This window comes from Hypomesus transpacificus, chromosome 15 (assembly GCF_021917145.1).
Source record: "Hypomesus transpacificus isolate Combined female chromosome 15, fHypTra1, whole genome shotgun sequence".
Lineage (NCBI taxonomy): Eukaryota > Metazoa > Chordata > Actinopteri > Osmeriformes > Osmeridae > Hypomesus > Hypomesus transpacificus.
Window position 1 is genome coordinate 6965271 of NC_061074.1, and position 24364 is coordinate 6989634.

Below are 24364 nucleotides of genomic sequence, written 5' to 3' on the forward strand. Positions count from 1 at the left end.
CTCCTCATCTCATCCATCTTTTCTCCCCGCCAATCATCCTCTTTTCCTCTCTTTCGGTTGAGTTGCTTTTAATAGCCTCGCCATGGAAGAGAAGAGTTGTTGCTAGGCAACTGGCTGGCGTCTGGAAAGGTGTTTGATAGTCGACCTGCAATGACAGACAGAATAGCACGATCTTTCTGTGTGTGTGTGTGTTTGTGTGAGACAGACTGTGTGTGAGCCAGACTGCCTCAGGTTATGTACCTTGGAATGAGCACCAGAGTTTTCTCTGTCCTCCTCTGTTGATCATGTGTTTTATGTTGGCCATCGGCTGCTACTTCCTGTTGCTTTATTGTTGACATTAAGCACACCGCAATCTCATAATCTGCCATCGTAAAACAACATTACGTCATAGTGCTTGATTGTATCTATCAAAATCATGTAACATTATAAGGAGCTTTGGCGACACTTGAAGGAAGTTGGATGGTACTGCAGAGCATGTTCCGAGAGACTGACTCCAAACCACGGTAGGAAGCATCTCATTTCCTCTCTTTAATTCAGTCATTGTTTCATTCATCACACATCACACTTTTCTCTTCTTTTCTATCCAAAAACGACACAGGTTGGGATTGGAGACAGTTGTAGTAACTGTACACATCAGTAGTTTGCTTGGTTTTTCTTGTTTGGTCTGCTGTTATGATAACAAATATATACAAATATTCCATTGAGATAATTGTAATAACAATAATGAATCATATTTTTTCAATAGTAACAATATTTTCAATAATAAATAATCTGAGTGTCCTTGACCACTCGAGGGGAAGCAGGGGGTATTCTGACTCCCCCTCAGGATCAATGGGATTGTCAACATCCCATAATGCACAACTACAATAAACAAACACACTCACACGTACACACATGCACGCACACAACAGACACACACTCATACACCTGTGCAGTCAAGTAAATACTGTCTGTAGCCTTGACTAACTGCACTTTAAGTGGTATCTTATTTGGAAACAGGAGTCTCATAATTGGTCGACCATAGCTTGGCGCCGGCCAGTTCGTTCTCCTATGACAAAGACACACTGATAACAATATGGCTAATTCAACCAAAGACTCAGTTTGTTTCATCCCAGTAATGCATAATGCTGAAAACCGAGACAGGAAGGACATACAGTCACAATTGATAAATATGGGATTTCCTTATGTAAAAGCAGGTAGTGTTGATTCACTGTTTATTGCGAGAGGATACATGAGTCTTGATTCCCGTCATGGTCCTTCTTCCACTAGGCTGGTTGTCGGGCGGAATGTCCAGGACTGAGGAACGTGTGAGGAACATGTGTGGAACGTCTGGGTAACATCTGGAGAACTTCTAAATATTTCCTAACAGAGTCGAAGCAACAGTCAGAAAATGGACGTTTGAATGGTTCCAGAGAGAGAGACGCATCGTTCTCTTCTCCTGTGATACAGTCTCTAATACACACACGCACATACACACATTCACCAACACACACATTGCCAAACCAATAAGAGCAAATTGTCTCTAACTGGTTGTTGTGGCAGGAATGGTGCAAGCTTTGAGGAAATTAATCAACTTCCTGTCGTCCAGTCTTCCAGGGAAGAGCCTTCTTCCTGTCCTCCAGTCAGTTGTGCTTTAGAGTTGAAATGGCTCCTTGTTCAATATCCTGTTTCCCGAGTGGATGAGGGTGTAAGGGTTAGGTCAGGGGGTGTCGGTGTAACAGGTGGGATTTGAACCACCATTGTTGGCCAAACATCCACCACCAGGCTAACGAGTTCTCAGAGGTCCAGCGGCCATTTATTTTCTCTTTCTAAGTGACAGGCAGGGCTACACTGCTACTTAAGGATAGACCAACCCCCTGACAGGAAGTCCACCTTCACAGACAGGAAGTCTCGTTGTGGCCGGGGAAGGAGGAGGAGGGGCTGAAGAAAGCGCAATAGAGAGGAGAGGGAGGTGAGAGAGATTACCTTCGGAAAATGTGTCTCTGGATCAGAGTGTGTGCTATCCTACCTACAGTACCTGACTAAATGTACTAGGAAAAGAGATGAGATGATCCACTTGCAAGAGGGGGGGACTAGGGGAGACAAAATATATGAGCGTGCAAAACATCAATATGAATGGACCCCCCAGCTGTGTGAGTGTGGTACAGTCCACAATTCCTGAGGGTGGTTAGTGTGTAGAGGAAGACCAACCCTGAGGTGAGAGGTGGGGTTCCTGGAGAGCTCTCCTTCAGGTGTTAGGACAAGTTCAGGGAGGGGGCACAGGGCTGAGAGATGCTGTTGTGACTGGTGAGGATGAAAGGGTGAAAAGAGAGACCATTGGTAAGAAAGAGAGAGAAGCACAGAGGAAGAGAGAGGCTGTAAGAGAGCAGTGCTGAGACAATACAGATACAGTGAAAGAACCAAAGAGAGAGAAGGGAAAATGAAGCTAGCCACATAGGCTGAGTGACTACCACACCAGTAGATGAAGGGGGAGGATAGATGGATGGATGGATGGATGGATGGATGGATAGATGGATGGATGGATAGATGGATGGACACTAAGTGCTTGAGGGGTGGAATCTGGGTCCAGGACAGCAGAGTGGGCCTTGCACACTACACCTTTTCAGGATTGGGAGTGGGCATTGGTAGTGTCCCACACTAGTGCATAACTGAGCATGCTATCTGGGAGCTAGTACACTTCACATGAAGCCCTGTGTACTTGCACACAGTCAAGTACACAGGTCCTGTGTACACACACAGTCAAGTAAATACTGTCTGTAGTCTCAACTGACTTCAGTGTACTCGCAGTGCGCTAGTACGCAGCGTGCTCGTACCCGGGGCCCTTGCTATGAGTACTGCTGTCCGCAGAGCGTGGCTGGCTGCAGCTGTCCACACAGCGGCACGGTGCTGTCCTTGGTCTGGCCCTCCATGTCCATGTCCATCAGGTTGGGTCGGGTGGCGCCGGTCCCGCTGTCTCCAGACCCGAGGGGGCTGTCGCAGCTGCTGCCCGGGGATGAGCTCAGGGTCCGGGACAGGGAGGCTAGCTTCCACGGGTCTGGGCGGACCCGCACCGGGGTGGGTCTGGGTCTGGGCGCGAACTCCAGTGTTTTGGGTCTTTCCAGGGGGCTGGGGGTGGAGAGGGGGTCGCTGAGGAGGGGGTCAGAGATGGGGACCGGGAGTGGTAGTGGGAGTGGGGGAGGGGGGGCTTTGCGACGGAGGACGGGGGGGAAGACGGCGAAGGTATCCGGGAGACGAAGGATGTCCTGGGTCTCCCTCAGACCTGGGAGGGAGGGAGGGAGGGAGGGGAGAGGGATGGGGAGATGGAACGAGAGGGAAGTAGAGACAAGAAGAGAGAGGGAGAGCGAGATGGAGGTAGAGAGAGGGAGAGCAAAAGGAGCGAGGGAGGGGGAGATTTCGAGAGAGAGAGGAAGGGGGAGACGGAGAGGGAGGGCCAGGAGAGAGATATTTAGAAGAACGGAGAAGACAGGAAGCAGCCAAAGTGAAAGGCAGGAAGCATGAAGGCGTCAAACACTAAAGAACCTCTGTGGCAACACTCTCAGACCTGGGACCTCCTACATCCTCCTCTCACCTGTGCGAGGGACGAGGGGGGGGGCTGCCGCGCCCGGCGGGGGTGGGAGGGGCATGCTGCCGTCCGAGGGGGTCCTCCGGTGCCCCAGCGTCTGTGCCCGCGGGCGTATCGCTCCGTCTGAGGGCGTGCGTCTGTGGCCCCGGTTCAGTGCCATGGTGGCGGAGACGTGCGTAGGCGTCAGGGACTGGTTGGGCTCCCTCTTGAAGCTCTCCGCCCGCAGGTCGAGCAGCGGGTTGAGGGCGGGGGCGGGCGGGGCCAAGGGCGGGCCCAGGCCCACGCCCGGGGTGACGGGGTAGTCGTCGGGGTCGGAGGGGAGGAGGGACTTGGTGGAGTTGCAGTCAGAGAGGGAGGAGAGGGAGAGGAGGGTGACGGAGGGGGAGGGGTCCATGCAGGCCAGGGCGGAGTCTTGGTGGCGGGTGAGGGAGAGGGACAGCGTGCGGCTGGGAGGGGAGGTGCTGCGGCGGAAGCGTCCCGTCCGCTGGAAGAGCCCCTCCTTCTTCTTCCTCTGCTCCTGGTCCTGCTCGTCCTGGAGCATCTGGGCACACGGAAACTTGGCTCAACAACAACAACAACAACAACAAGATGGACATGTGTCAGCGTGCAGGGGGATACAGGTGGGCTTCATTGTTTTTATCCCCCCACCCCTTGAACTATTTAAACTATTTACTTGATCTCTCCATTCTGTCTTTCATCTCTTCCATCCATCCATCCCTCTATTCTTCCGTCCCTCCCTACCTGTATCCTCCCCAGCTGCAGCAGGTCTTGTCCCAGAGCTACAGAGGCCAGCAGAGAGGCACAGCCCAGCAGCAGCACATCACTCTTCTTCCTCTGGCTACAGCGCCTCAGGGAGTCCTGGGAGCCCACTTGGGCCCCCAGACCTCCAGGCCCCAGGCCCCCAGGCCCCAGACATGCCCCAGGACCAGGCCCTGTCCCTGGGCCGCCCATGCTCCACAAGGAGCCCCCATCCTCCACCGCTCCATTACTACTTGACTCTGTGTTGGGCAGAGAGCCCGGAGACTCCTCCAGCTCACCGCACTCCTCTGTCAGAGAGCGAGGGATGGGGAAAAGAGAGAGAAGGAAACAAGATAACAAGATAATGAACATATGAAATCAATCTGTGCAATGATTGCTAATGTTAATGAATACTTGGTCAAGCTTATTTATGATGAGAAGGAAGGGGTGAGGAGGGAGGAGGAGGAGGGAGGAGGTGAGAGTCTTGAGAGGAGACAGGGTGTATGACTGACCCATCTCGTTGAGGCTGGAGAAGCCTGCCGTCATGGGGGCATGTTTGGGGGACTTGCCCAAGTTAGGGGCGCTAGAGGACCACACCTTGCAGCCTTCACCTAGAGACTTCAACCTGCAGGGGGCGACATATAAAACAAAGTTGTAGCTAAATGCAGCAACAAGTTCTAAAACTTAGTAGCTAAAAACCGTGATGAACCTTTCCAAATCACACATAATTCATCCGCAATTGTCTAGATTAGAGAGAAGGTCCAGTTGTGAGATGTAAATCTATATATGGTGAAATGTGTCATTAAAGTTCAGAGTCTGTCCACCTACTTGTCCTCCCCTCCGACCCTCTCTCTCTGGTGGGTGGAGCTTGGGCCCCAAGTCCGCCCCTTCTTCTTACTGGTGGTGAGCTCCTCCTTCTTACATGCAGAGCTCCGCCCCCAGGTCTTACTGCCATCACTGGGCGTCACTGAGGGAAGCAGTGAAGTTGAATACAAAGGTAGAACATAGTTATAACAACGGCAAGAGCAGAGTCAGTACTCATGAATCCAACATCTATCTGGGTGCCCTTGGTTCGACTCACCCCCCAAAAATCCCTCCATTGTAACCTTCCCCCAAAAGTGAGTTTGGAGACAAATCTAAGTGTGTACGTACGTCGTATGGCGCGGAGGCGGGGGATGACCCCGGGGCTGGCGGGAGGGGTGGTGCTCTCGCTGCCCTGCAGCTTCCTCTTGTCCACACTGGGCGACGCCTGCACAGTGATCTTGTGCTCAAAACCTGCACACACACACATAGGACATGGGTCACAAACCCTTTCAAATTCCCTTAAGTGGAGTGTAAAAGCGATTTAAACCTAACACTGATGGGAAATCAACAAATAATCAATTCTGGGGGTGCAGTTACTGCTCCCACCCACCAGAGGGCAGACTGATGGAGTTGCTGTCTCGGCCCAGCTTTAGCAGCCTGCTCTTCTTGAAGTGTCCCTTGCGCTTCTTGACCCGGGGCTTCTCCTGGTACATCTGGTGGATGATGATGTTGAGCTCCCGCTCCACAATGTCAATCTCTCTCTCTGCCAGCTCCTGCTCCCTCCTCTTCAGCTGCTCCTCCTGCTCCTTCTGCTCCTCAGCAGCCCGGGCCAGCGCCTCCTCCCAGGACCTCAGCTCCTACAGGAGGAAGAGAGGAGAGGAGAGGAGAAGAAGGGAAGAGGAGAGGAAAAGATGAGAAGTGATGGAAGCAAAAGAAGAGGAAAGGAGGGGGGAGGGAGAGGAGAGGAGAGGAAAGAAATGAGAAAGAGCCATATGGAGTGATGGAATCAGAGGCAGTGTTGCAGCGACACCCTGACACCCTGAAGGGGTTTTCACATCACCATGGTAATCCTACGTCTCACTTCTGGCAGAAGGAGTTACAGAAGTACCCTTTAGTAGAGTTCAGCCACACTGGTTTGTACCAAGGCTTAGATGAACCAGAATGTTCCAGTATGATTAGCTTTAATTCGTCAAGCTCTAACTCAGATCCAATTTCAGATGTCTATGCTCTATCCAAACCTAGAATCCAGTTTAGGGGGTGGGGTGAGAACAGGCTCGGGGCTTCGAAAGGTCACCCCCTTTTTCCCACCTTCTCCTTGGCCCGGAGCTCATCAAACATCTGTTGGATCTCCAGCCTCCAGTCCTCCTGCAGGGAGTGGAAGGACTCCAGAGGCATCTGGAACATGGAGGACTGCTCAATGGCCAGGAGACGAGTCAGGATGCTGCCGAAAGAAGGGCGGCTGTGGGGGTTAGGGCTCCAGCACTCTGAAGACGGAGAGAGGAGAGGAGAGGAAGGGTTTCAGATGTACATTATGATGAGAGTGGAACATCTGAGTGCTTCAGCGCTTCATAGGACACCACAGTGAAAGAAAACGACAGCTGGTTCCTCAGTAAATACTTGAAATGTGTATGTAACATCAGACACTCTCTCCCTCCTGAGAGATCAGGAGGGAGAGAGAAGTAAAGGACAGAGCGTGGCGAAGGAAAGATGATCAGAGAGAAAAGAGGATGAGAGAGAGAGGGGACAGAAATAAACAGAGCGTACAGGCGAGACAGTTGACAAAGGAGAGATTATAGGATGAAGAAGGGATAAGATGAAGGAGAGGGAGAGCGGGATACAGGAGAGATAGAGCATTAGGGACGGATGGAGGGAGGAGAAGTGAGGGATGGAAGTAGTAAACAAACTCTGGAATCTTTTCCTTCGACTGCTCAGGCAATTTACAGTGAATCTGGCCTCATAATAGCCAGCCATCTTCAATCTTCTAGTATATGTTAGCTGTCATTTTGGATTCAACTTCTCTGCAGGAGTGTGAAGTCTCTCTGCCCCTCTGAGGTCCAGAGAAAGTCTGTCCAGTTACTTGGCCATCTTGGCTTCTGACCTACAGTGAGCTGTCTTACAGTTCAGCCATCTTGTCTCTTACCTGCCAGCAGCAGGGCAAAGGGCTCAGGGCAGGTGGAGGGGACAGGAAGGGTCAGTTTGTTCATAGCCACGCCGTACGCCACGGCCAACGCGTCGATTTCCCGGTATGGAACCTCCCCCGTCAGCAGCTCCCACAGGAGCACCCCAAAACTGAGGAGGGGAAAAGGGAATGTTCATGTTTTAACAAAGTATGTAGGCAAATCTCGAGGTGTAATTCACAAGAAACTCCTCAGGCATTCACACATCCCTTCCCTCCCCTCCCCTCCCTCTGTTTCTCACTCCCTCTCTCCCAGACTCCCCACAAACTATTTGCGTCTTTTACTTCTTCACCTTTCTCCCTCCCTCTCTCTCTCGGTATCTCTCTCTACCTTACTCTATCTCTCCCCTCTCACCCTTCCTCTCCCTCCCTCTCCTCCCTCCATCCCTTCATCCGTCTCTACCTCCAGACGTCGCTGCTCTTGGAGAACAGGGACAACTTGATGACCTCGGGGGCCATCCAGGCGTAGGTTCCAGCCGCGCTCATCTTGGTAGTCTGGTGCCACTCCCGAGCCAGCCCGAAGTCTGTGATCTTCAGGGTCTTCCCCCACAGGTCATCCATCTCTACAGGCTCCAGGATAAGGACTGGGGGAGGGGGGGGGGGGGGAGGGTAATGAGAGAGACACACAGAGTGAAGAACAGTTGATTTATACTGGAAAGGTTGTGCATACTCTGTGGGCTTTCAGTCAGTAACTCTGTCAGTCAGTAACTCACTCTGTCTGTCTGTCCAGACCCTATCAACTCCATGCTTGTGTTGCTTTGTTAAGTCAGCAGGATCAACAGTACCAGCTCGTACTGAGCAGGAGCTCTGAGGAGCGTGCTCTACCGGTTCCTCATCTTAGGTAAATAAAACAACAATGCTCAGCTGTTCACCAGCGTGTGTGCGTGTGTGTGTGTGTGTGTGTGTGTGTGTGTGTGTGTGTGTGTGTGCGTGTGTGTGTGTGTCCAGGACCATTGTGCACATGGCATTTCCAAAGACTATGACAGAGATTACAAAGATAACCTTTAATTTTTCTCATCCGATTTTCTCTCTCCTCTCCATCTCCCTCTCTCTCAATTTGTCTTTGCTCCTCCTTGTCTATGAGTCTATCCGTGTGTGGGCTGACTAGGGAAATATTTGGAGTGTACACAGGCACAGTCAGCACTGGGAGAGGAAGGCAGGGATAGGAGGGAGGGAGGAGGAGGTGAGTGGCTCTCTGGCTTATCTATGGCTGTATGCAAACAGCAGAGAGCCTACTGAACATACAGGAGAGGCATTGTTTGGCCACACGCACACACAAACACACACACACACACACGCACACACACACACACGCACACACAAACACACGCACACACACACACACACGCACACACACACACACACACATGCACACGCACACACACACACGCACACACACACACGCACACACACGCACACACATACACATACAGAGCTCAAGTGACACAGGTGTGTCTGTCTTAGTTGTGTTGTTATGCCGACAGATAGCTAGTTAACATGCAACCTAAGGATTGCTTGGAGATATTTTGTGTGTGTGTGTTTGCGGGTGTGTATGTATAAGTTCACATGCGTGTGTGTGTGCACGTGTGTGCTTTCTACAGAGCCAGAGCATCGGACTATGGAGAATGTGTGCTGTTCTCTGTGATAATCAGCCATTGTCATCCTCCAGCCTTTTTCTATTTCAATACCATGGTCTGTCACTGAGGTACAGCTGTCTCCCCTGGCTCTATGTCTGATTGCGTGCGTGTGACAGAGAGAGTTTCTGTTTTCTCGTGATATTAAGGGTGTGTCTGTGTCAAAGTCTATATATGAGGGCTGCTGATACTTTGTTTTGGTATGCCACACACAGTAGTATTTGTCTTCTGTAATGTCTTTAAGCGACACTCTCCAGAGATAGAGAGGGGGGGGGGAGGGAAGGAAGGAGCAACGGAGAATCATTTCATCATTCACATTGTTGGTTCCTGTCATCAGAGAACGAGAGCTATGTCAGAAGGATGTGTCTATAACTGCAGGGATAACGCCTGCTCTCTTCCCTTGCTCCTCTGCTGTCAGTGTGAACATGTTCACATGTTGACATGTTCACACCATCAGCCCCTCAATGACTAAATATAGACCCACATCTGAACCCCCACAACACCACTTTGCAACATCCTAACACTCGTCCTCACACACACACACACACACACAAACACACGCTCACACATGCACAAACACTCGCACACCCACACACACATACATATACAGTCATTGCACATGAGCTGATACAGTACCCACACACACCTACTCACACACAAACACCTGCTCTGCATCAATGAACTATATTATTATGCAGCATAGGGATCCCTTCATACGTATGCACGCTCCTGGACAATAGAAGACCTGCTTCCTACAAGCTGACTGTAAATGATGGTGAACGGACACGCGTGGACAAGACACACACACATGGAGTGGGGAAGAGAGAGCCAGCAGTCTGCAGCACTGACACCCTGGAGTAAACACTCATTTATTTATGACAGGGGGATATAGTATTACAAGAGAGATCAACTCAGCAGTTACTGCAGTAACACACACAAACAAAAACAACACCCACACACACTAGAAACAACGACACAGACTAGAATCAACACACACAAAGACCCTCAGTCTAGCAGACTTCCCTGTAGGTTAGACTAACTCAGTCTAGGATAGACTAACTCAGTCTAGGTTAGACTAACTCAGTCTAGGATAGACTAACTCAGTCTAGGTTAGACTAACTCAGTGTAGTGGACATTCCTGTAGGATACCTGGGCTATCTGTTTGAGAATCTTCCCCTTGTAAGGTGAAGCCGTTCGTTGTCGAGTATAGCTAATTAAATCTTCTTCTGACCAGTGGGAAACTGTAATATGCAGCACTGTATGCTGTGGAGTACTGTATATGACGAGTCATCAGCTGATAGCTGTCAACAGTTTAACCAGTTATTCCACTGTTGTTTCCCTGGTAATCACAGGGCCACTTCAGTGTGCTTTCTTATCTACCCACATGGTTGTTATGGTAACAAGGTCAGAGGTTCCGCTGGGTAAGATAGGAAGTGATGGAGCTGAGAGGTCAGGGAAAATCTGAATGCTCCAATCCCCTTCTCTCCTCTTCTCTCTCCTCTCTCCTCCCCTCTCCCCTCTCCCCTCTCCCCTCTCCCCTCTCCCCTCTCCCCCTCCCCTCTCCACTTTCCTCATCCCTCTCCCCTCTCCCCTCTCCCCTCTCCCCTCTCCCCTCTCCCCTCTCCCCTCTCCCCTCTCCCCTCTCCCCTCCCCCCTCTCCTTATCTGTCTCCTCTCTCCTTCCCCTCTCCCCTGTCTTCTCTCTCCTCACTCCTTCCCCTCTCCATCTCTGTCCTCTCCACTTCTTTCCTCTTTCTCTCTCCTTCTTCCTCTCGTCTATTTGCCCTCTCCATCATCTTGCAGCATGGTGGCACCCTCTCTCCATCTCTCCCTGCTCATCCCTCCCTCCCTCTCACTCATTAACAGGTGTAGCCTGAGGGATGGACCAGCTGTTGCAGCAATAAATTCAGCCAATCGGATTCCATGCCCCCCCCACACCCGCCCCTTTAGTGTCACAGCGTCACCCCTCTGGCACCACACAGCCCCCCCCACCCCCCCACCCCCCCACACACACACATTGTCCTCCACACACACATGCACGCACACTCACCCAAACACACCCATATGCTGTGTGATAGTGTATAGTTTTGGTATCCTGAGACATGTTTCCTAATAACAGGCTTGTGGAGCAGGAAGGAGAGAAAGACCGCCCCGCCCCATCACACGCCACAGCACTGACACTCACCCCCCCCTCCCCTTACCCCCTTGCCATGTCTCTGCTCCCCCGCCCCTTCACCTAGTGCCCCCTCTCTGACTGTCTGCCTCTCCAGCTGGTGTTCACATGGGATACACACGCACACTTATCATAAAGGGGGAAAGAAGGGGGAGAGGGAGAGATGGAGTGTTGGAGAGGTGGAGGGGGAAGAGGAGGAGAAGTAGATAGGGGGCAGGGGGAGACAGGGAGAAAGAGCGTGAGGGAGAGAGGCGAGGAGAGAGGACAGGTGGAAGGGGGAGAGGGAGACGGGGGAAGGGGGAGAGGGAGACGGGGGAAGGGGGAGAGAGGACGAAAGAGAGTAAAGACAGAGAGAGGGGTGCGAGGGGTATATATAGAAAGAAAAGAGAGAGAGTGGAGAGATTGCAAGGAGGGTGTGTGAGGAGAGGTGGGGGAGGGGAGAGACAGAGATGAGAAAGAAGGACAGAGCCTTCAAAGAGAGAGAAAATGACAAGAAGGAAGGGCAGAATAACGAGACAGGAACGAGGGCAAGGATGTGAGGGAGAGGGGGATGAACTGGACGGGGGAGAGGCCGAGGCAAGAGAGGAAAGTGGAGTAATGTGGGTGAAGGGATGAGGGGAATCATAAAGACAGAATGATACATGAAGATAAAAGGATGTAGGTTGGAGTGGTTGAAGAAAGAGAGAGAGGGAGATATCTGGAGGGATGCAGAGAACACAGATCCACGGTACAGCCAATCATATTCAACTATCTTAGAACACAGACCACCAAACGGCCTATATTAAGCCTACAATCAGATCAAGCTATGTTAAACACTTTCAGCTACACTAGTTAACGACACTATGGTGACATGATAACAACACAGTTGTTCAAAACCACAAAGCATTTTGCTGCTGTGTAGCTTCATGAAGGCTACACAACCAAACTGTGTTTAGAAGAATACATTAATAGCCATCTGAACACGTGGGCCACTCTGCTCCTGTCTGACAGATTCTGCTCTGCTCTACTCTGCTCTACTCTGCTTTACTCTGCTCTGCTCTCCTGCTACCAGGGGCCATGTCAGCTCTGATCTGAGCCACACACTGGCACAGTTTCACCCCCAAGACACTGGCTTTGTCTCAGCTCTCATGCATCTGGCTTCTCTCTGGAGGGGCTACTAAGAGAGACTTTGTGTGTGTGTGTGGGGTGGGGGAAGGTTTTGGTGTGTGTATACATACATATATATATATATATATAAATATATATATAAGAGAGAGAGAGAGAGAGAGAGAGAGAGAGAGAGAGAGAGAGAAGAGAGAGAAATACAGTTACTGTTGAACATGAAAACCCAGTGTTGCCAAATGTCATCCTCATACAGATATAACCAATAATATTATCGATCATTGTATATACAATTTCCCAACATTGTACCAAATTGAGAGGGATGTATTCTCTTAATACCTGTATCTGTAATTGGTGCTTACAGAATGTGTCCATATTTGGACACTTCCTTTTCACCACATTTGAAATGCAAACCAGCGACACCAGGAAACATAAGACCTATTTGCCTGGTCTCTGAGTGTACACCTCTTCACACATACATCACTAACACTGGTCACATGCTCTTTCATGGTTTCTCTTTTCACAACTCAAAATTATCTCTTCATCGTTCTCTCTCTTGCTCTTTTTCTACCTCTCTGTCTCTTTCTCTCTATGTATGTTGTGACCCCTGCTGTGACCTTAGTGACCCCTACGTGTCCCCTGGACCACCTCTCATCTATGGACACAGTGTAAATACCAGTTCTGTCAATTTGTGAGATTCAACAAAATCCATCAAGTTCAAATTGACATTTTGAGTGGTTCAAATCTGAACAGCATCACCAGATCTGGCCACACTCTCCTGAACTGAACAGAATCATCTGTACTGACACCTTAGCTTGGTTTCACCCAACACACCAACGTGGCTAGCCTCCTCTATACTCAGCTGTTAGTGGGTCAAGGACCCTGCCTCTCGAGAGGCACCCTGCACAATGGGTGGGGGAGGGGGGGGGGGGGGGGGGTTCAGTCACGTGATGCTGGCAGATGGAGAATCATGAATCTCAAGACACTCTGCAACAGTGTTGTAGAAACCACTTATATGACATGAATCTGTCTGTATGTGTGAAGCCTATCAGGGATGTAGGGTTGAAGGTTTGTGTGTACAGCATGTGTGCGCATGTGTGTGATTGGTTTCATTGGTTTATTGACCTGTATAGACACTGTTAGTATGTGTGACTACTATATGTGTGTTTGGGTCTCTTTTACAATGTAGATGACCATTGATCATTAACCCCCCCTCCGCACACACACACACACACACACACTCTCACAGTCCCTCTCTCTCCGTAATGTCCCCATCTGCCTGTAAGTTTATCAGAATGGGAATCCTAGCATGTGTCACCTCTCTGGTCCTGTTAAGTCTGGTTCTCACAGTATAAGGCCTTGGTAGTGTTGACCCTTACAGGACAGGACACACACACCAAAGATACTGTACAGTAAGCACCCAACAGCATCCAGCTAGAAACTCAAACAAAACCAGGTTAGGAGCTCCAGAAACAGAGACACGTATGTACACACACATCAACAGACACACTTTTGTTTTCAGAGTACAGCAGTCACTCTCTGGGAGACTTTGATACTTTTATCAATGATAGTATTATCAATCAGTGAATACCTGTATCTGTTACTGGGTGTTAGCATATGAGTCTGTATCTAGTAGCATTGTGTGCTGCTGTACCTTATCAGACAGCACTGTGCCTCTATAGCTAAGTCAACATGGCTCCTGCTAGATGACATGCCTGCTAGTTAGCCTCTGTGTTCAGGGTATTAGTGCCATACCAATGGCTGACTCATTAAGGACAAGATTGGAAGCAGGGGAAAAGGATAGCATGTGCTGACACACAGGCAGGCTCACCCACACACAGACAACTGAGGATAGACAGAACCGTGAGGATAGACAGATCTCCATTTACGTGTTTGTTTTTTCAAAATTCTGGCACTAGGTTTAATCTGTGACGGGAAGATGATTTGGAAGACTGGAGTCGAACCTGAAAGGAGCAGCACTGTGCGTCCCCCAGTCCCTTCTCTCCCTCTATCCCTCCCCCCATTATTGTCTACATCCATCCTTCTCTCGGCCCAGCCCTAGGGGAATGCTCTAAAGAAACCACATTCCTTCTCCCTCTCTCACCCTCTCTCCCTCTTTCTATCCATTCATCTTCATGCATCCATCCATTCTCTCATCCAAGGTCCACAGTCGACTGCCATACCCGCCATCTCTTCCCTCCCTCCCTCCCTCCCTCCCTCCCTCGCTCCCTCGCTCCCTCGCTCCCTCGCTCTCTCGCTCTCTCGCTCTCTCGCTCCCTCGCTCCCTCGCTCCCTCTCTTCTCTCCCTCCCTCCCTCCTTCCCTCTCTCTGTCCTCTCTCTCCCTCGCCCAGTTGCTCCTGACATTGTGAATTCAGCTCCTCCTCTTTCTTGGGCTGCTGTGCGAGAATGGGGTCATTGTTGCCATGCTGGTGTGTGAGTGTGTGTGTGTCCTAGTGTCGCGCCACTGTGTCCTTCTGTCCCGCCTCCATTTACAGTTAACAAACATGAACACACACACAAAGTAAGCCAGTTCTAGCCAGTCCAAGTCTCCTACCACACGCCTATGACAGAGATTAGCTGCCAGCGCTAGCCTGTTAGCTATAAAGCTAATCCCCTCCTGCACAGACACACTTACACAGCTTCCCAGACACAGAACCATATTTACCCTTCTTATTTGTACAATTAACAATACAAACACAGCACCATATGTAGGCTTATTTGTTTATAGATTAATTCATAGAATACACCCAATATGGTGTTTTTGGTCAGGACATAAGTGAGCATTTCAACTTGGGCCTTCGGGCGCCACTGATGTGGCTGCCCACTGCTCCTGGCTGCCCTGCGAGGAAGGACAACATGACGGAGGAAATGCAGAAGCAAAGTTCTGCGGTGGACTCCCTGGCATGTGTGTGTGTTTCGCTTCTCTCTACACGCATGTGTGTATGTGCCACCAGTTGTGAGATGAATAAAGGATTCTTCTCCATCTTTTGTCTGTGGTTATGTTGATGGACACAGGGAGCAGGCTGGTGGACACAGGGAGCAGGCTGGTGGACACAGGGACCAGGCTGGTGGACACAGGGAGCAGGCTGGTGGACACAGGGAGCAGGCTGGTGGACACAGGGACCAGGCTGGTGGACACAGGGACCAGGCTGGTGGACACAGGGAGCAGGCTGGTGGACACAGGGAGCAGGCTGGTGGACACAGGGAGCAGGCTGGTGGACACAGGGACCAGGCTGGTGGACACAGGGAGCAGGCTGGTGGACACAGGGAGCAGGCTGGTGGACACAGGGACCAGGCTGGTGGACACAGGGACCAGGCTGGTGGACACAGGGACCAGGCTGGTGGACACAGGGAGCAGGCTGGTGGACACAGGGACCAGGCTGGTGGACACAGGGAGCAGGCTGGTGGACACAGGGACCAGGCTGGTGGACACAGGGAGCAGGCTGGTGGACACAGGGACCAGGCTGGTGGACACAGGGAGCAGGCTGGTGGACACAGGGAGCAGGCTGGTGGACACAGGGAGCAGGCTGGTGGACACAGGGACCAGGCTGGTGGACACAGGGACCAGGCTGGTGGACACAGGGAGCAGGCTGGTGGACACAGGGACCAGGCTGGTGGACACAGGGAGCAGGCTGGTGGACACAGGGAGCAGGCTGGTGGACACAGGGAGCAGGCTGGTGGACACAGGGACCAGGCTGGTGGACACAGGGAGCAGGCTGGTGGACACAGGGACCAGGCTGGTGGACACAGGGACCAGGCTGGTGGACACAGGGACCAGGCTGGTGGACACAGGGACCAGGCTGGTGGACACAGGGAGCAGGCTGGTGGACACAGGGAGCAGGCTGGTGGACACAGGGAGCAGGCTGGTGGACACAGGGAGCAGGCTGGTGGACACAGGGAGCAGGCTGGTGGACACAGGGAGCAGGCTGGTGGACACAGGGACCAGGCTGGTGGACACAGGGAGCAGGCTGGTGGACACAGGGAGCAGGCTGGTGGACACAGGGAGCAGGCTGGTGGACACAGGGACCAGGCTGGTGGACACAGGGACCAGGCTGGTGGACACAGGGACCAGGCTGGTGGACACAGGGAGCAGGCTGGTGGACACAGGGACCAGGCTGGTGGACACAGGGACCAGGCTGGTGGACACAGGGAGCAGGCTGGTGGACACAGGGAGCAGGCTGGTGGACACAGGGAGCAGGCTGGTGGACACAGGGAGCAGGCTGGTGGACACAGGGACCAGGCTGGTGGACACAGGGAGCAGGCTGGTGGACACAGGGAGCAGGCTGGTGGACACAGGGAGCAGGCTGGTGGACACAGGGACCAGGCTGGTGGACACAGGGACCAGGCTGGTGGACACAGGGAGCAGGCTGGTGGACACAGGGAGCAGGCTGGTGGACACAGGGACCAGGCTGGTGGACACAGGGACCAGGCTGGTGGACACAGGGACCAGGCTGGTGGACACAGGGACCAGGCTGGTGGACACAGGGACCAGGCTGGTGGACACAGGGAGCAGGCTGGTGGACACAGGGACCAGGCTGGTGGACACAGGGAGCAGGCTGGTGGACACAGGGAGCAGGCTGGTGGACACAGGGAGCAGGCTGGTGGACACAGGGAGCAGGCTGGTGGACACAGGGAGCAGGCTGGTGGACACAGGGACCAGGCTGGTGGACACAGGGACCAGGCTGGTGGACACAGGGAGCAGGCTGGTGGACACAGGGAGCAGGCTGGTGGACACAGGGACCAGGCTGGTGGACACAGGGACCAGGCTGGTGGACACAGGGACCAGGCTGGTGGACACAGGGAGCAGGCTGGTGGACACAGGGAGCAGGCTGGTGGACACAGGGACCAGGCTGGTGGACACAGGGAGCAGGCTGGTGGACACAGGGAGCAGGCTGGTGGACACAGGGAGCAGGCTGGTGGACACAGGGACCAGGCTGGTGGACACAGGGAGCAGGCTGGTGGACACAGGGACCAGGCTAAAGGACTAGGCTGCAGCCTGATGTTGATGGTATAAACATTAGCCTCCACTAGCTGTGACAGCACTCACAACAGCAGTGAGCTTCACCCCTCCTCTCCTGGCTCCGCCCCTGTCCTTATGAGCTCCGTCCTCCTACTGGACCACCCCCCTCTGCCATCCTGTCAGCCCTCACAAACCTCTCTACCCAGCAACACACACCGGAGGGCTGAATAGCAGTTTGCTGCCCCATCCTTGACTACTTTGAGAATGTTGACAGTGGGCGGAGAGATTCCAGGAAGGGTTGCCAGGCTACATTAACCTGGTGACGAGCATGAAACCTTCCCTGTGACCTGAACACTAGCTTCATATTCCCCCCACCGCCACCACTACCCCTGATAATGACCTGATGAGTGGGATTATGATGTCTGTGTATCTGATAGCATGGGAGTAGTACTAGTAGTAGTGTACACATACAAACACAGACAGGGAGCTGCAGCAGTGGGGTGGTGCTGCTGGCAGGCAGACCATTAACTATGTATTCTCCTGTCCTGCATGGAAACACAGTGTCTAATGAGTGCAGCTCTGGAGACAGGTCATCATGGCAGGATAGGTTTTCCCCCTGAGTCACATCTCTGATATGGGTGGCAGAGATGGTGCTGAGTCATGGCCTCCATTGACATGTGCTATTTCCTCAATGTGTCCCAGGGTTCAGTTCTGTCTCGATGAGGACAATACTGGGTTTGCTACATCTTCTTGTATCATCTGTGATCTCGTGCTGTTTGCCAACTCTCTCGGCCCGGTCCACCTTGATGAAGGTGACGTTATCACGTTGTGTTTGTTACTTAAATAAAGATTAAACAACAGAAAGATGAAAGTATCTCGAGTTTCCAGGACATGGACAGCTTCTACCCACCAGACCAGGCCCTCTCGGGTGGTGGGACCAGAGAGGAGGGTGACGAGTGGATGTGGAGAGACCAGAAGACAGCTACCTGACAGCCAACTAACACAAACTGACATCATGCTAAGCAGGTCAGCCTAATGAGATTACTACAGCTACTCACTCTACTCCACTCTGGCCTGGGGTGGCCTGGTAAGTATAACAACACACAGGTAGACAGAGAGACACACAAACACACATGCACACACACACACACAATCCAGTGGGGAGTAGAGGAGAAGCTTGGGGCATAAGCTTCTCCGTAACCACGTCGATGCCAAGCGGGTCGTGGTTTGAAGAGGACACCTGAGACGCGAGCACCAGGACAATGAGCTGAGGTGTAACCCTAAACTGTGATGAGCCACTGTTTATCCCTCCATCTCCTCCTCCTCCTCTTCTAGCTCTTTCTTTCCTTACTCCCCCGCCTCATTCCGCCCCCTCTTTTCTCTCCTCCTTCCCGCTCCCGAGTCTTTCTCAATCTCCAATTGTTCTGCTCTCTGCACCACGTCTGATTCTTTCTCTTTCTTCATGCCATCACTTGTCACTCACATGGGAGAAGGAAAATAAGAGAGTAGGAAAAGGATTGATGAAGGAGATATAGAAGGAGATATAGAAAGAGATATAGAAAGAGTAATAGAAGGACATATAGAAAGAGTAAGAGCAGGATATGGAAAAGAGAAAGAAAGTAAAGGATGAGGAGGAGAAAGAGAAGGAACATTTGACGAATGACTTCTCCTAGAATCCTCTTTTTCTCCCAAAGAGGGGATCTTGTCTGTACATTGAGTGACATTTGCACAGGCAGTAAGGCTGCGGGGTGAGGTGTGTGTGTGCTGAATATGTGCGTATGTGCTGAGTGGGTAGGAGTGTGTGTGTGTGTGTGTGTGTGTGTGCGCACGCAGAGGGGCTTGCAGCTGGATGACTCAACAGCAGTCCTGTAGAGACAACTGCTCTGGTGTTGTTGCCAAGGCGTCTCTGGCCAATACCCATCTGATTCCCATCATCACTCGTGCTAGGGACAGAGAGAGAGAGTAGAGAGAGGAGGGGAGAGAGAGAGCATGGAGGACAGAGAGGAGGGGAGAGAGAGAGCATGGAGGACAGAGAGGAGGGGAGAGAGAGAGCATGGAGGACAGAGAGGAGGGGAGAGAGAGAGCATGGAGGACAGAGAGGAGGGGAGAGAGAGAGCATGGAGGACAGAGAGGAGGGGAGAGAGAGAGCATGGAGGACAGAGAGGAGGGGAGAGAGAGAGCATGGAGGACAGAGAGGAGGGGAGAGAGAGAGCATGGAGGACAGAGAGGAGGGGAGAGAGAGAGCATGGAGGACAGAGAGGAGGGGAGAGAGAGAGCATGGAGGACAGAGAGGAGGGGAGAGAGAGAGCATGGAGGACAGAGAGGAGGGGAGAGGTAGAGGAGGAAAGAGACTAGTAGGGAAGAGAGGAAGAGAGGATGGAGGAGTTAAGGGGAGAGAAAGAGAGAGGATGGAGGACAGAGAGGAGAGGAGAGAAAACGGGGGAGATAGATGAGGATGGGGGCAGTAAGGAGGGAGTTGAGAGAGGAGGTGGAGGGCTGGAGGTAGAGAGTTTGGGGATGAAGGAGGAAAGCGTGTAGGAGGAAGGGGACGAGGAGGCCGAGGAAAGAACAAGAGAGAGTAAGAGAGCCAAAGAACTGGAGACAGAGAGAAAAACAGCTCTACGTATGAGACAGTAAGATAGAGGGGATCAGGGAGTGTTTAGGCAGATCTGTGAGGGGTGTTCAAGCTACGGATCCTTTCCCTCGACCATCTCCCCTTCAGAAAGCACTGGACTCAGCTTCCAGAGCAGTCAACCCCTGTGTATGTACACCCTCCCCCATCCCTCACACCACACACACACGCATGCTTGCTTGCACAAACACACACAAGCACCCATGCTTGCACACACACAAACAAATACATACAATGTACTCATATTAAGCCACACAAAATATACTCACAAGGACATGCACACATTCACATGAAGACACACACTCACACACGCACACACATGAAGACACACACTTCACTTCTCTGATCCACCAACAACTGTAACTGCGTCTTTAAACTGCAAGTAGCACAAAGGACCAAAAATAGCTCTCTGAGTTGCAGAGCAGAACTGCTCATCCTGAGGAGAGAAGGCAGAAAGAGGAGGATGAGGATGAGAAGAGGGGAGAGGGATGAGGAGGAGAAGGGAGAGGGATGAGGAGAAGAGGGGAGAGGGATGAGGAGGAGAGGGGAGAGGAATGAGGAGGAGAGGGGAGGATGAGGAGGAGACGAAGGGAGCGGGATGAGGAGAAGAGAGGAGGATGAGGAGTACAAGAGATGAGGATGAGAGGGATGAGGAGGGGAGGGGAGAGGGATGACAGGGAAAATATGTCAGAAGGACAGTTGTTTGAGACCCAATGGCACCCTGCAGTGTTACACTGGGCTGTCTAGCAATCAGCTGCAAACCTCTGATGTTCCTTTCTGGATACTGAAGAACACTAACCTTGACTACCAGGTGCTGGAACAGTAATATCTTCCATCTTTATCAGTCTACGAATGATCTTTTATCACACGTCATCAGAAACCCTCACACACATACACACATACACCATCTTTCCCACACACATCACTAACACCATCACAGTTTTAGCCTTTACTGGACTCTGAACATGAGTTGGAAAGTCAGTCTGCATTTATGGAGCATCACAGCAATCAAGTGCTCAAGCATGGCTAATCTACAAGCCTACAAAGAGGTGGAACAGTGCGTTCTTCCTTTCGGAGTGTAACCCTGAATCATGACCTCTAACCCCTTAATCATAATGGAACAGTTCCTTCACAACCCGAAACATAAAGACACATGCCAGCTCTGAACTCTCTCTTTTCCTCTGAAACAGTCTGGGGTCCTGCCCATTCTGCAACCCTAGAGCTGGCGACCAACACCAAATATCAGTAGAGGCAGAGAGTTCAGCTAGGAAGAGGATAATAAAACCTTTTAGTGATTACATGATTTGAGAGGGAACCAAAAACATTATAATACTCACTGTTGCTAGACTTGAGGTCTCTGTGAATGACCGGTACGAACGTCTGGTTGTGGAGGTAGTCCATTCCTGTGGCGATCTGGACCGCCCAGTTGACCAGCACGCGGGGGGGCACCTTCTTCCAAGCCAGGGCGCGGTTCAGAGCCCCCCCCCGAGCGTACTCCATGACCAGGCAGAGGTTGGGCTCCCGGAGACACACCCCCCTCAGGGAGATGATGTTGGGGTGTCTGAGCATCCAGAAGAGCCGGGCCTCCTGACGCACGCTCTCTGCTGTGGCGCTGATGTCCTCGTCAGGATCCTGCCTGGCGGCCTTCACCGCCACTTCCTCCTCGCGCCACACCCCCTTGTAGACCTTCCCGAACCCCCCGGCCCCAATCACCTCCTCGAGGACAAGCTCCATGAAGTCGATCTCAAGGGGGCATTCCCCGACCCCCATCCCGCCCGGGCCTCCGGGGGTCAGCTGGGGGTAGTTGGCCCCCTCTCTCCGCGTCACATAGTTACTGGGGAAGATGCCCACCTTGTCCTGGATCTTCCCCGTCCACCAGCCCTCGTCACCGGACACCTTGGAGTCCTTGGAGAGGACCTCCAGGAGGTCTCCCCTGCGTAGCGTCAGCTCCTCGTCCGCCGTGGCCTCGTAATCGAACACGGCCGTCCAGTAAGGGTTGGTGACGCTTCCCTGGCAGGTGGGGTGTGTGTCCGGGGAACCGGAGGAAGAGAGGGTGGAGGAGTTCCAGCTGGCCCCGTTTTCAACCCCCACGGCCAGGGCGGCACACATGGGGGGCGGAGGGGCCATGGACAGGGAGAAGGGAGGGGGTTGGGGGGGGGGGGAGAGGTAGAAGCCAGGGGGAGGGGTGTCACAGCGGCCCCCACAGCTGGAGCAGGGGAGGGGGTTGGTGGTGCTGCTGGCCCTGGGGTAGGGCTCCATGGCTGTCCTCAGGCTGAGCAGCTCTGTGGGCCTGCTCTTGCTCGACTCACGGCCAGGATCCATGCAGGGCCCATCGGCCAGAGATGGGTCCAGTTCCAGGCCTCTTTAACCCGAGGAGGGGAGAAGGGGCTCAGTGGACCAGAGGGCCAAAGCTCCGCTCTCCCATCACCTGCTGGTACAATCCCAGGTCCAGTCACTAGTGTTGGTGTCACCCTGTTTGTGTGACAGGGCGCAATTACCATAGAGGTGCTCCAACAGTCGAGTTCACAAAGGTGACCCTGGGGTCATAGCTGGGAGGGGGCGATCCCCGACGAAAGGTCAATGGTTACTCGGTTACTGTCTGAAAAGCTGCCAGGAGAGACTCCAATGAGACAAAGGGAATATGTGTTAGTGTTACAAACACAAGCAGGTCTGTTCCCAGTCGAAACTCCCAGGATAGACCATTGTCCTGTTAGGAGATGTCCTCGTGGAAGGTAGTGCTGTCTGTGTGGGGCTCCGCTTCAGAACAGCCAGATCAGTTCAGACAGGAATACCCTCATAAACATTTATTTTAATGAATAACTGTTAGCCTATCTACTGATTCTCCCTGTGGACGGTTGTTGACCACAAGAGCTAAGTTTAAAATGGTGTGCTGTAATTTTTATTTCCTTGAATTTGTTCTCTGCTTTATGAATAAAGCACGACCCAGGCTGCACATCACCTCGCTACATTGAAAACAATGTTGCACTGGCTGCCCGGCTGTGTTGAGACGGACAGACGGTGGACAAAAAGGCCCACTGCAACTGAGAGCTGCACAACGCTGACAAAATATTGGCTGGTATCTATTTGGGGCAAAGATCAGTCACACCGCGCGCAGGAGTACTATTTGACTCGAGAACGCCTGTATCACGACAGCATTCCCCTCGGAATCAGATAGCATGTTATTGCTCCTGGTCGGTATGGACACATAGACTAATGTCGTCCCAGACTGTGGTAAAGCTTGTCCAAGTTAAATCCCATGCATCGCTGAACGTGTAAGCCAGTTTAGCATATCCTTAAATAGCACCAAGGTAAAAGGTTCGTCCATTTTAAACAAGAGACAATGACAGCAGAGAGAGCAAATACGCAAATATTCTGTGCCTGAAGCCTTGCATCTACAATAGCATTATTTTTGGCGATGAAAGATTGGTGGTCTCTCCTGTTACATCTCGCGGCCTAGGACTTGCGCGTGTAGCCTACTTCAATAAAAGCGGATACATTGTGACCATGTCCAAAAGCGCTAGATCCCAATAGAAGACTTGTAGCCAAGAGACGCGACCTTTCTTCCGTGCGGTCTGTTTGAATAATAATTCACTCGCCTTCGTCGTTCTAAGTGGGACAAAGCCCGTTAGTGTATCAAACGATACATTTGTAGTCGTTTAATAAATGATTGTCATGTGTAGTTATGGATACGGTGTCGCAAAACGGGCTGTTGGTGATCAAAGGTCCCTCACCTGCTTGTTCTCAAAAGAAAATATTGAAACCGCGATTAAATCAGTTTAAGGTTTCCGTGGATGCGCTGTAATTCCAAATATTTGTGTTTCTGATTCGAATTGAAGTAATAAAAATAAGGCTCTTCTGTAAGGTGTTCACTTTGGGCAATGAGCAGTCAATTGTATACAAATACAATATCTTAGAACCAATACAAATAATAAAAATAAAAAATATCAATTTTGATCATATTTATATAATTTCTGGATAATCCTCAGTTAAATCCTCAACTGTATCGCAGATAATGAAATAAAATCCCGCTGCAGACGGTTTCTTCGGTCCTCTTTTGGTGTAGCCTTTATAAAGCACAGGCCTTGTTCGTTACCGAAATATTCGTATTTACAGTGATATATCCTGACGACTGTACATCACAACATCCACTGACAGCGTCGCATGGGCGTGTGATTGCCTCCGAGTATACAGCGTCACCGTCCGTAACCCAATTCCACAAATTAAAGCTCTTGAGGTCCTTATTCATATGGGTCGTTTGGCTTCTTGTCCATCACGATCAATTAGCTTTTTCCTTCAAAAGACGTGCCATTCAGTAGACCGTGCTGTCAGTCTCTGTGCTGACTTTGTATCCAAATACACCGGCTGGTTAGGGGGTGGCATGCACAGTGGCATTGTGGGTATTGCAGTTTCTTAGGATCGGCTGTGTCATCTGTCTTATCGTATTTTGCCCTGATAGCTTAAATAGCATGTTGACAACTGGGGCCATCCCCTGTGTATCTGTAAGTCCAACTCAACCAAAGCAAGAGCTGAATATAGTCACCAAATCTATATCTAGTTGTTAAAAAACGTCAAGACACGGAATTG

At 51.7% G+C, this 24364-nt stretch overlaps 1 protein-coding gene across 1 annotated transcript; it reads right to left on the reverse strand.

Annotated features, from left to right (window-relative positions):
* Positions 1-211: 211 nt before the first annotated feature.
* Positions 212-24152, reverse strand: map3k10 (mitogen-activated protein kinase kinase kinase 10). The gene is made up of 11 exons (XM_047035912.1): positions 21118-24152; positions 7684-7864; positions 7245-7393; positions 6413-6588; positions 5715-5961; positions 5453-5575; positions 5129-5267; positions 4813-4925; positions 4304-4608; positions 3569-4103; positions 212-3259 (listed from the first exon to the last, which is right to left on the reverse strand). The coding sequence occupies exons 1-11, from the start codon at positions 22100-22102 to the stop codon at positions 2826-2828; spliced, it is 3387 nt and encodes a 1128-aa protein (XP_046891868.1). The 5' UTR covers positions 22103-24152; the 3' UTR covers positions 212-2825.
* Between the last annotated feature and the right edge of the window lie 212 nt (positions 24153-24364).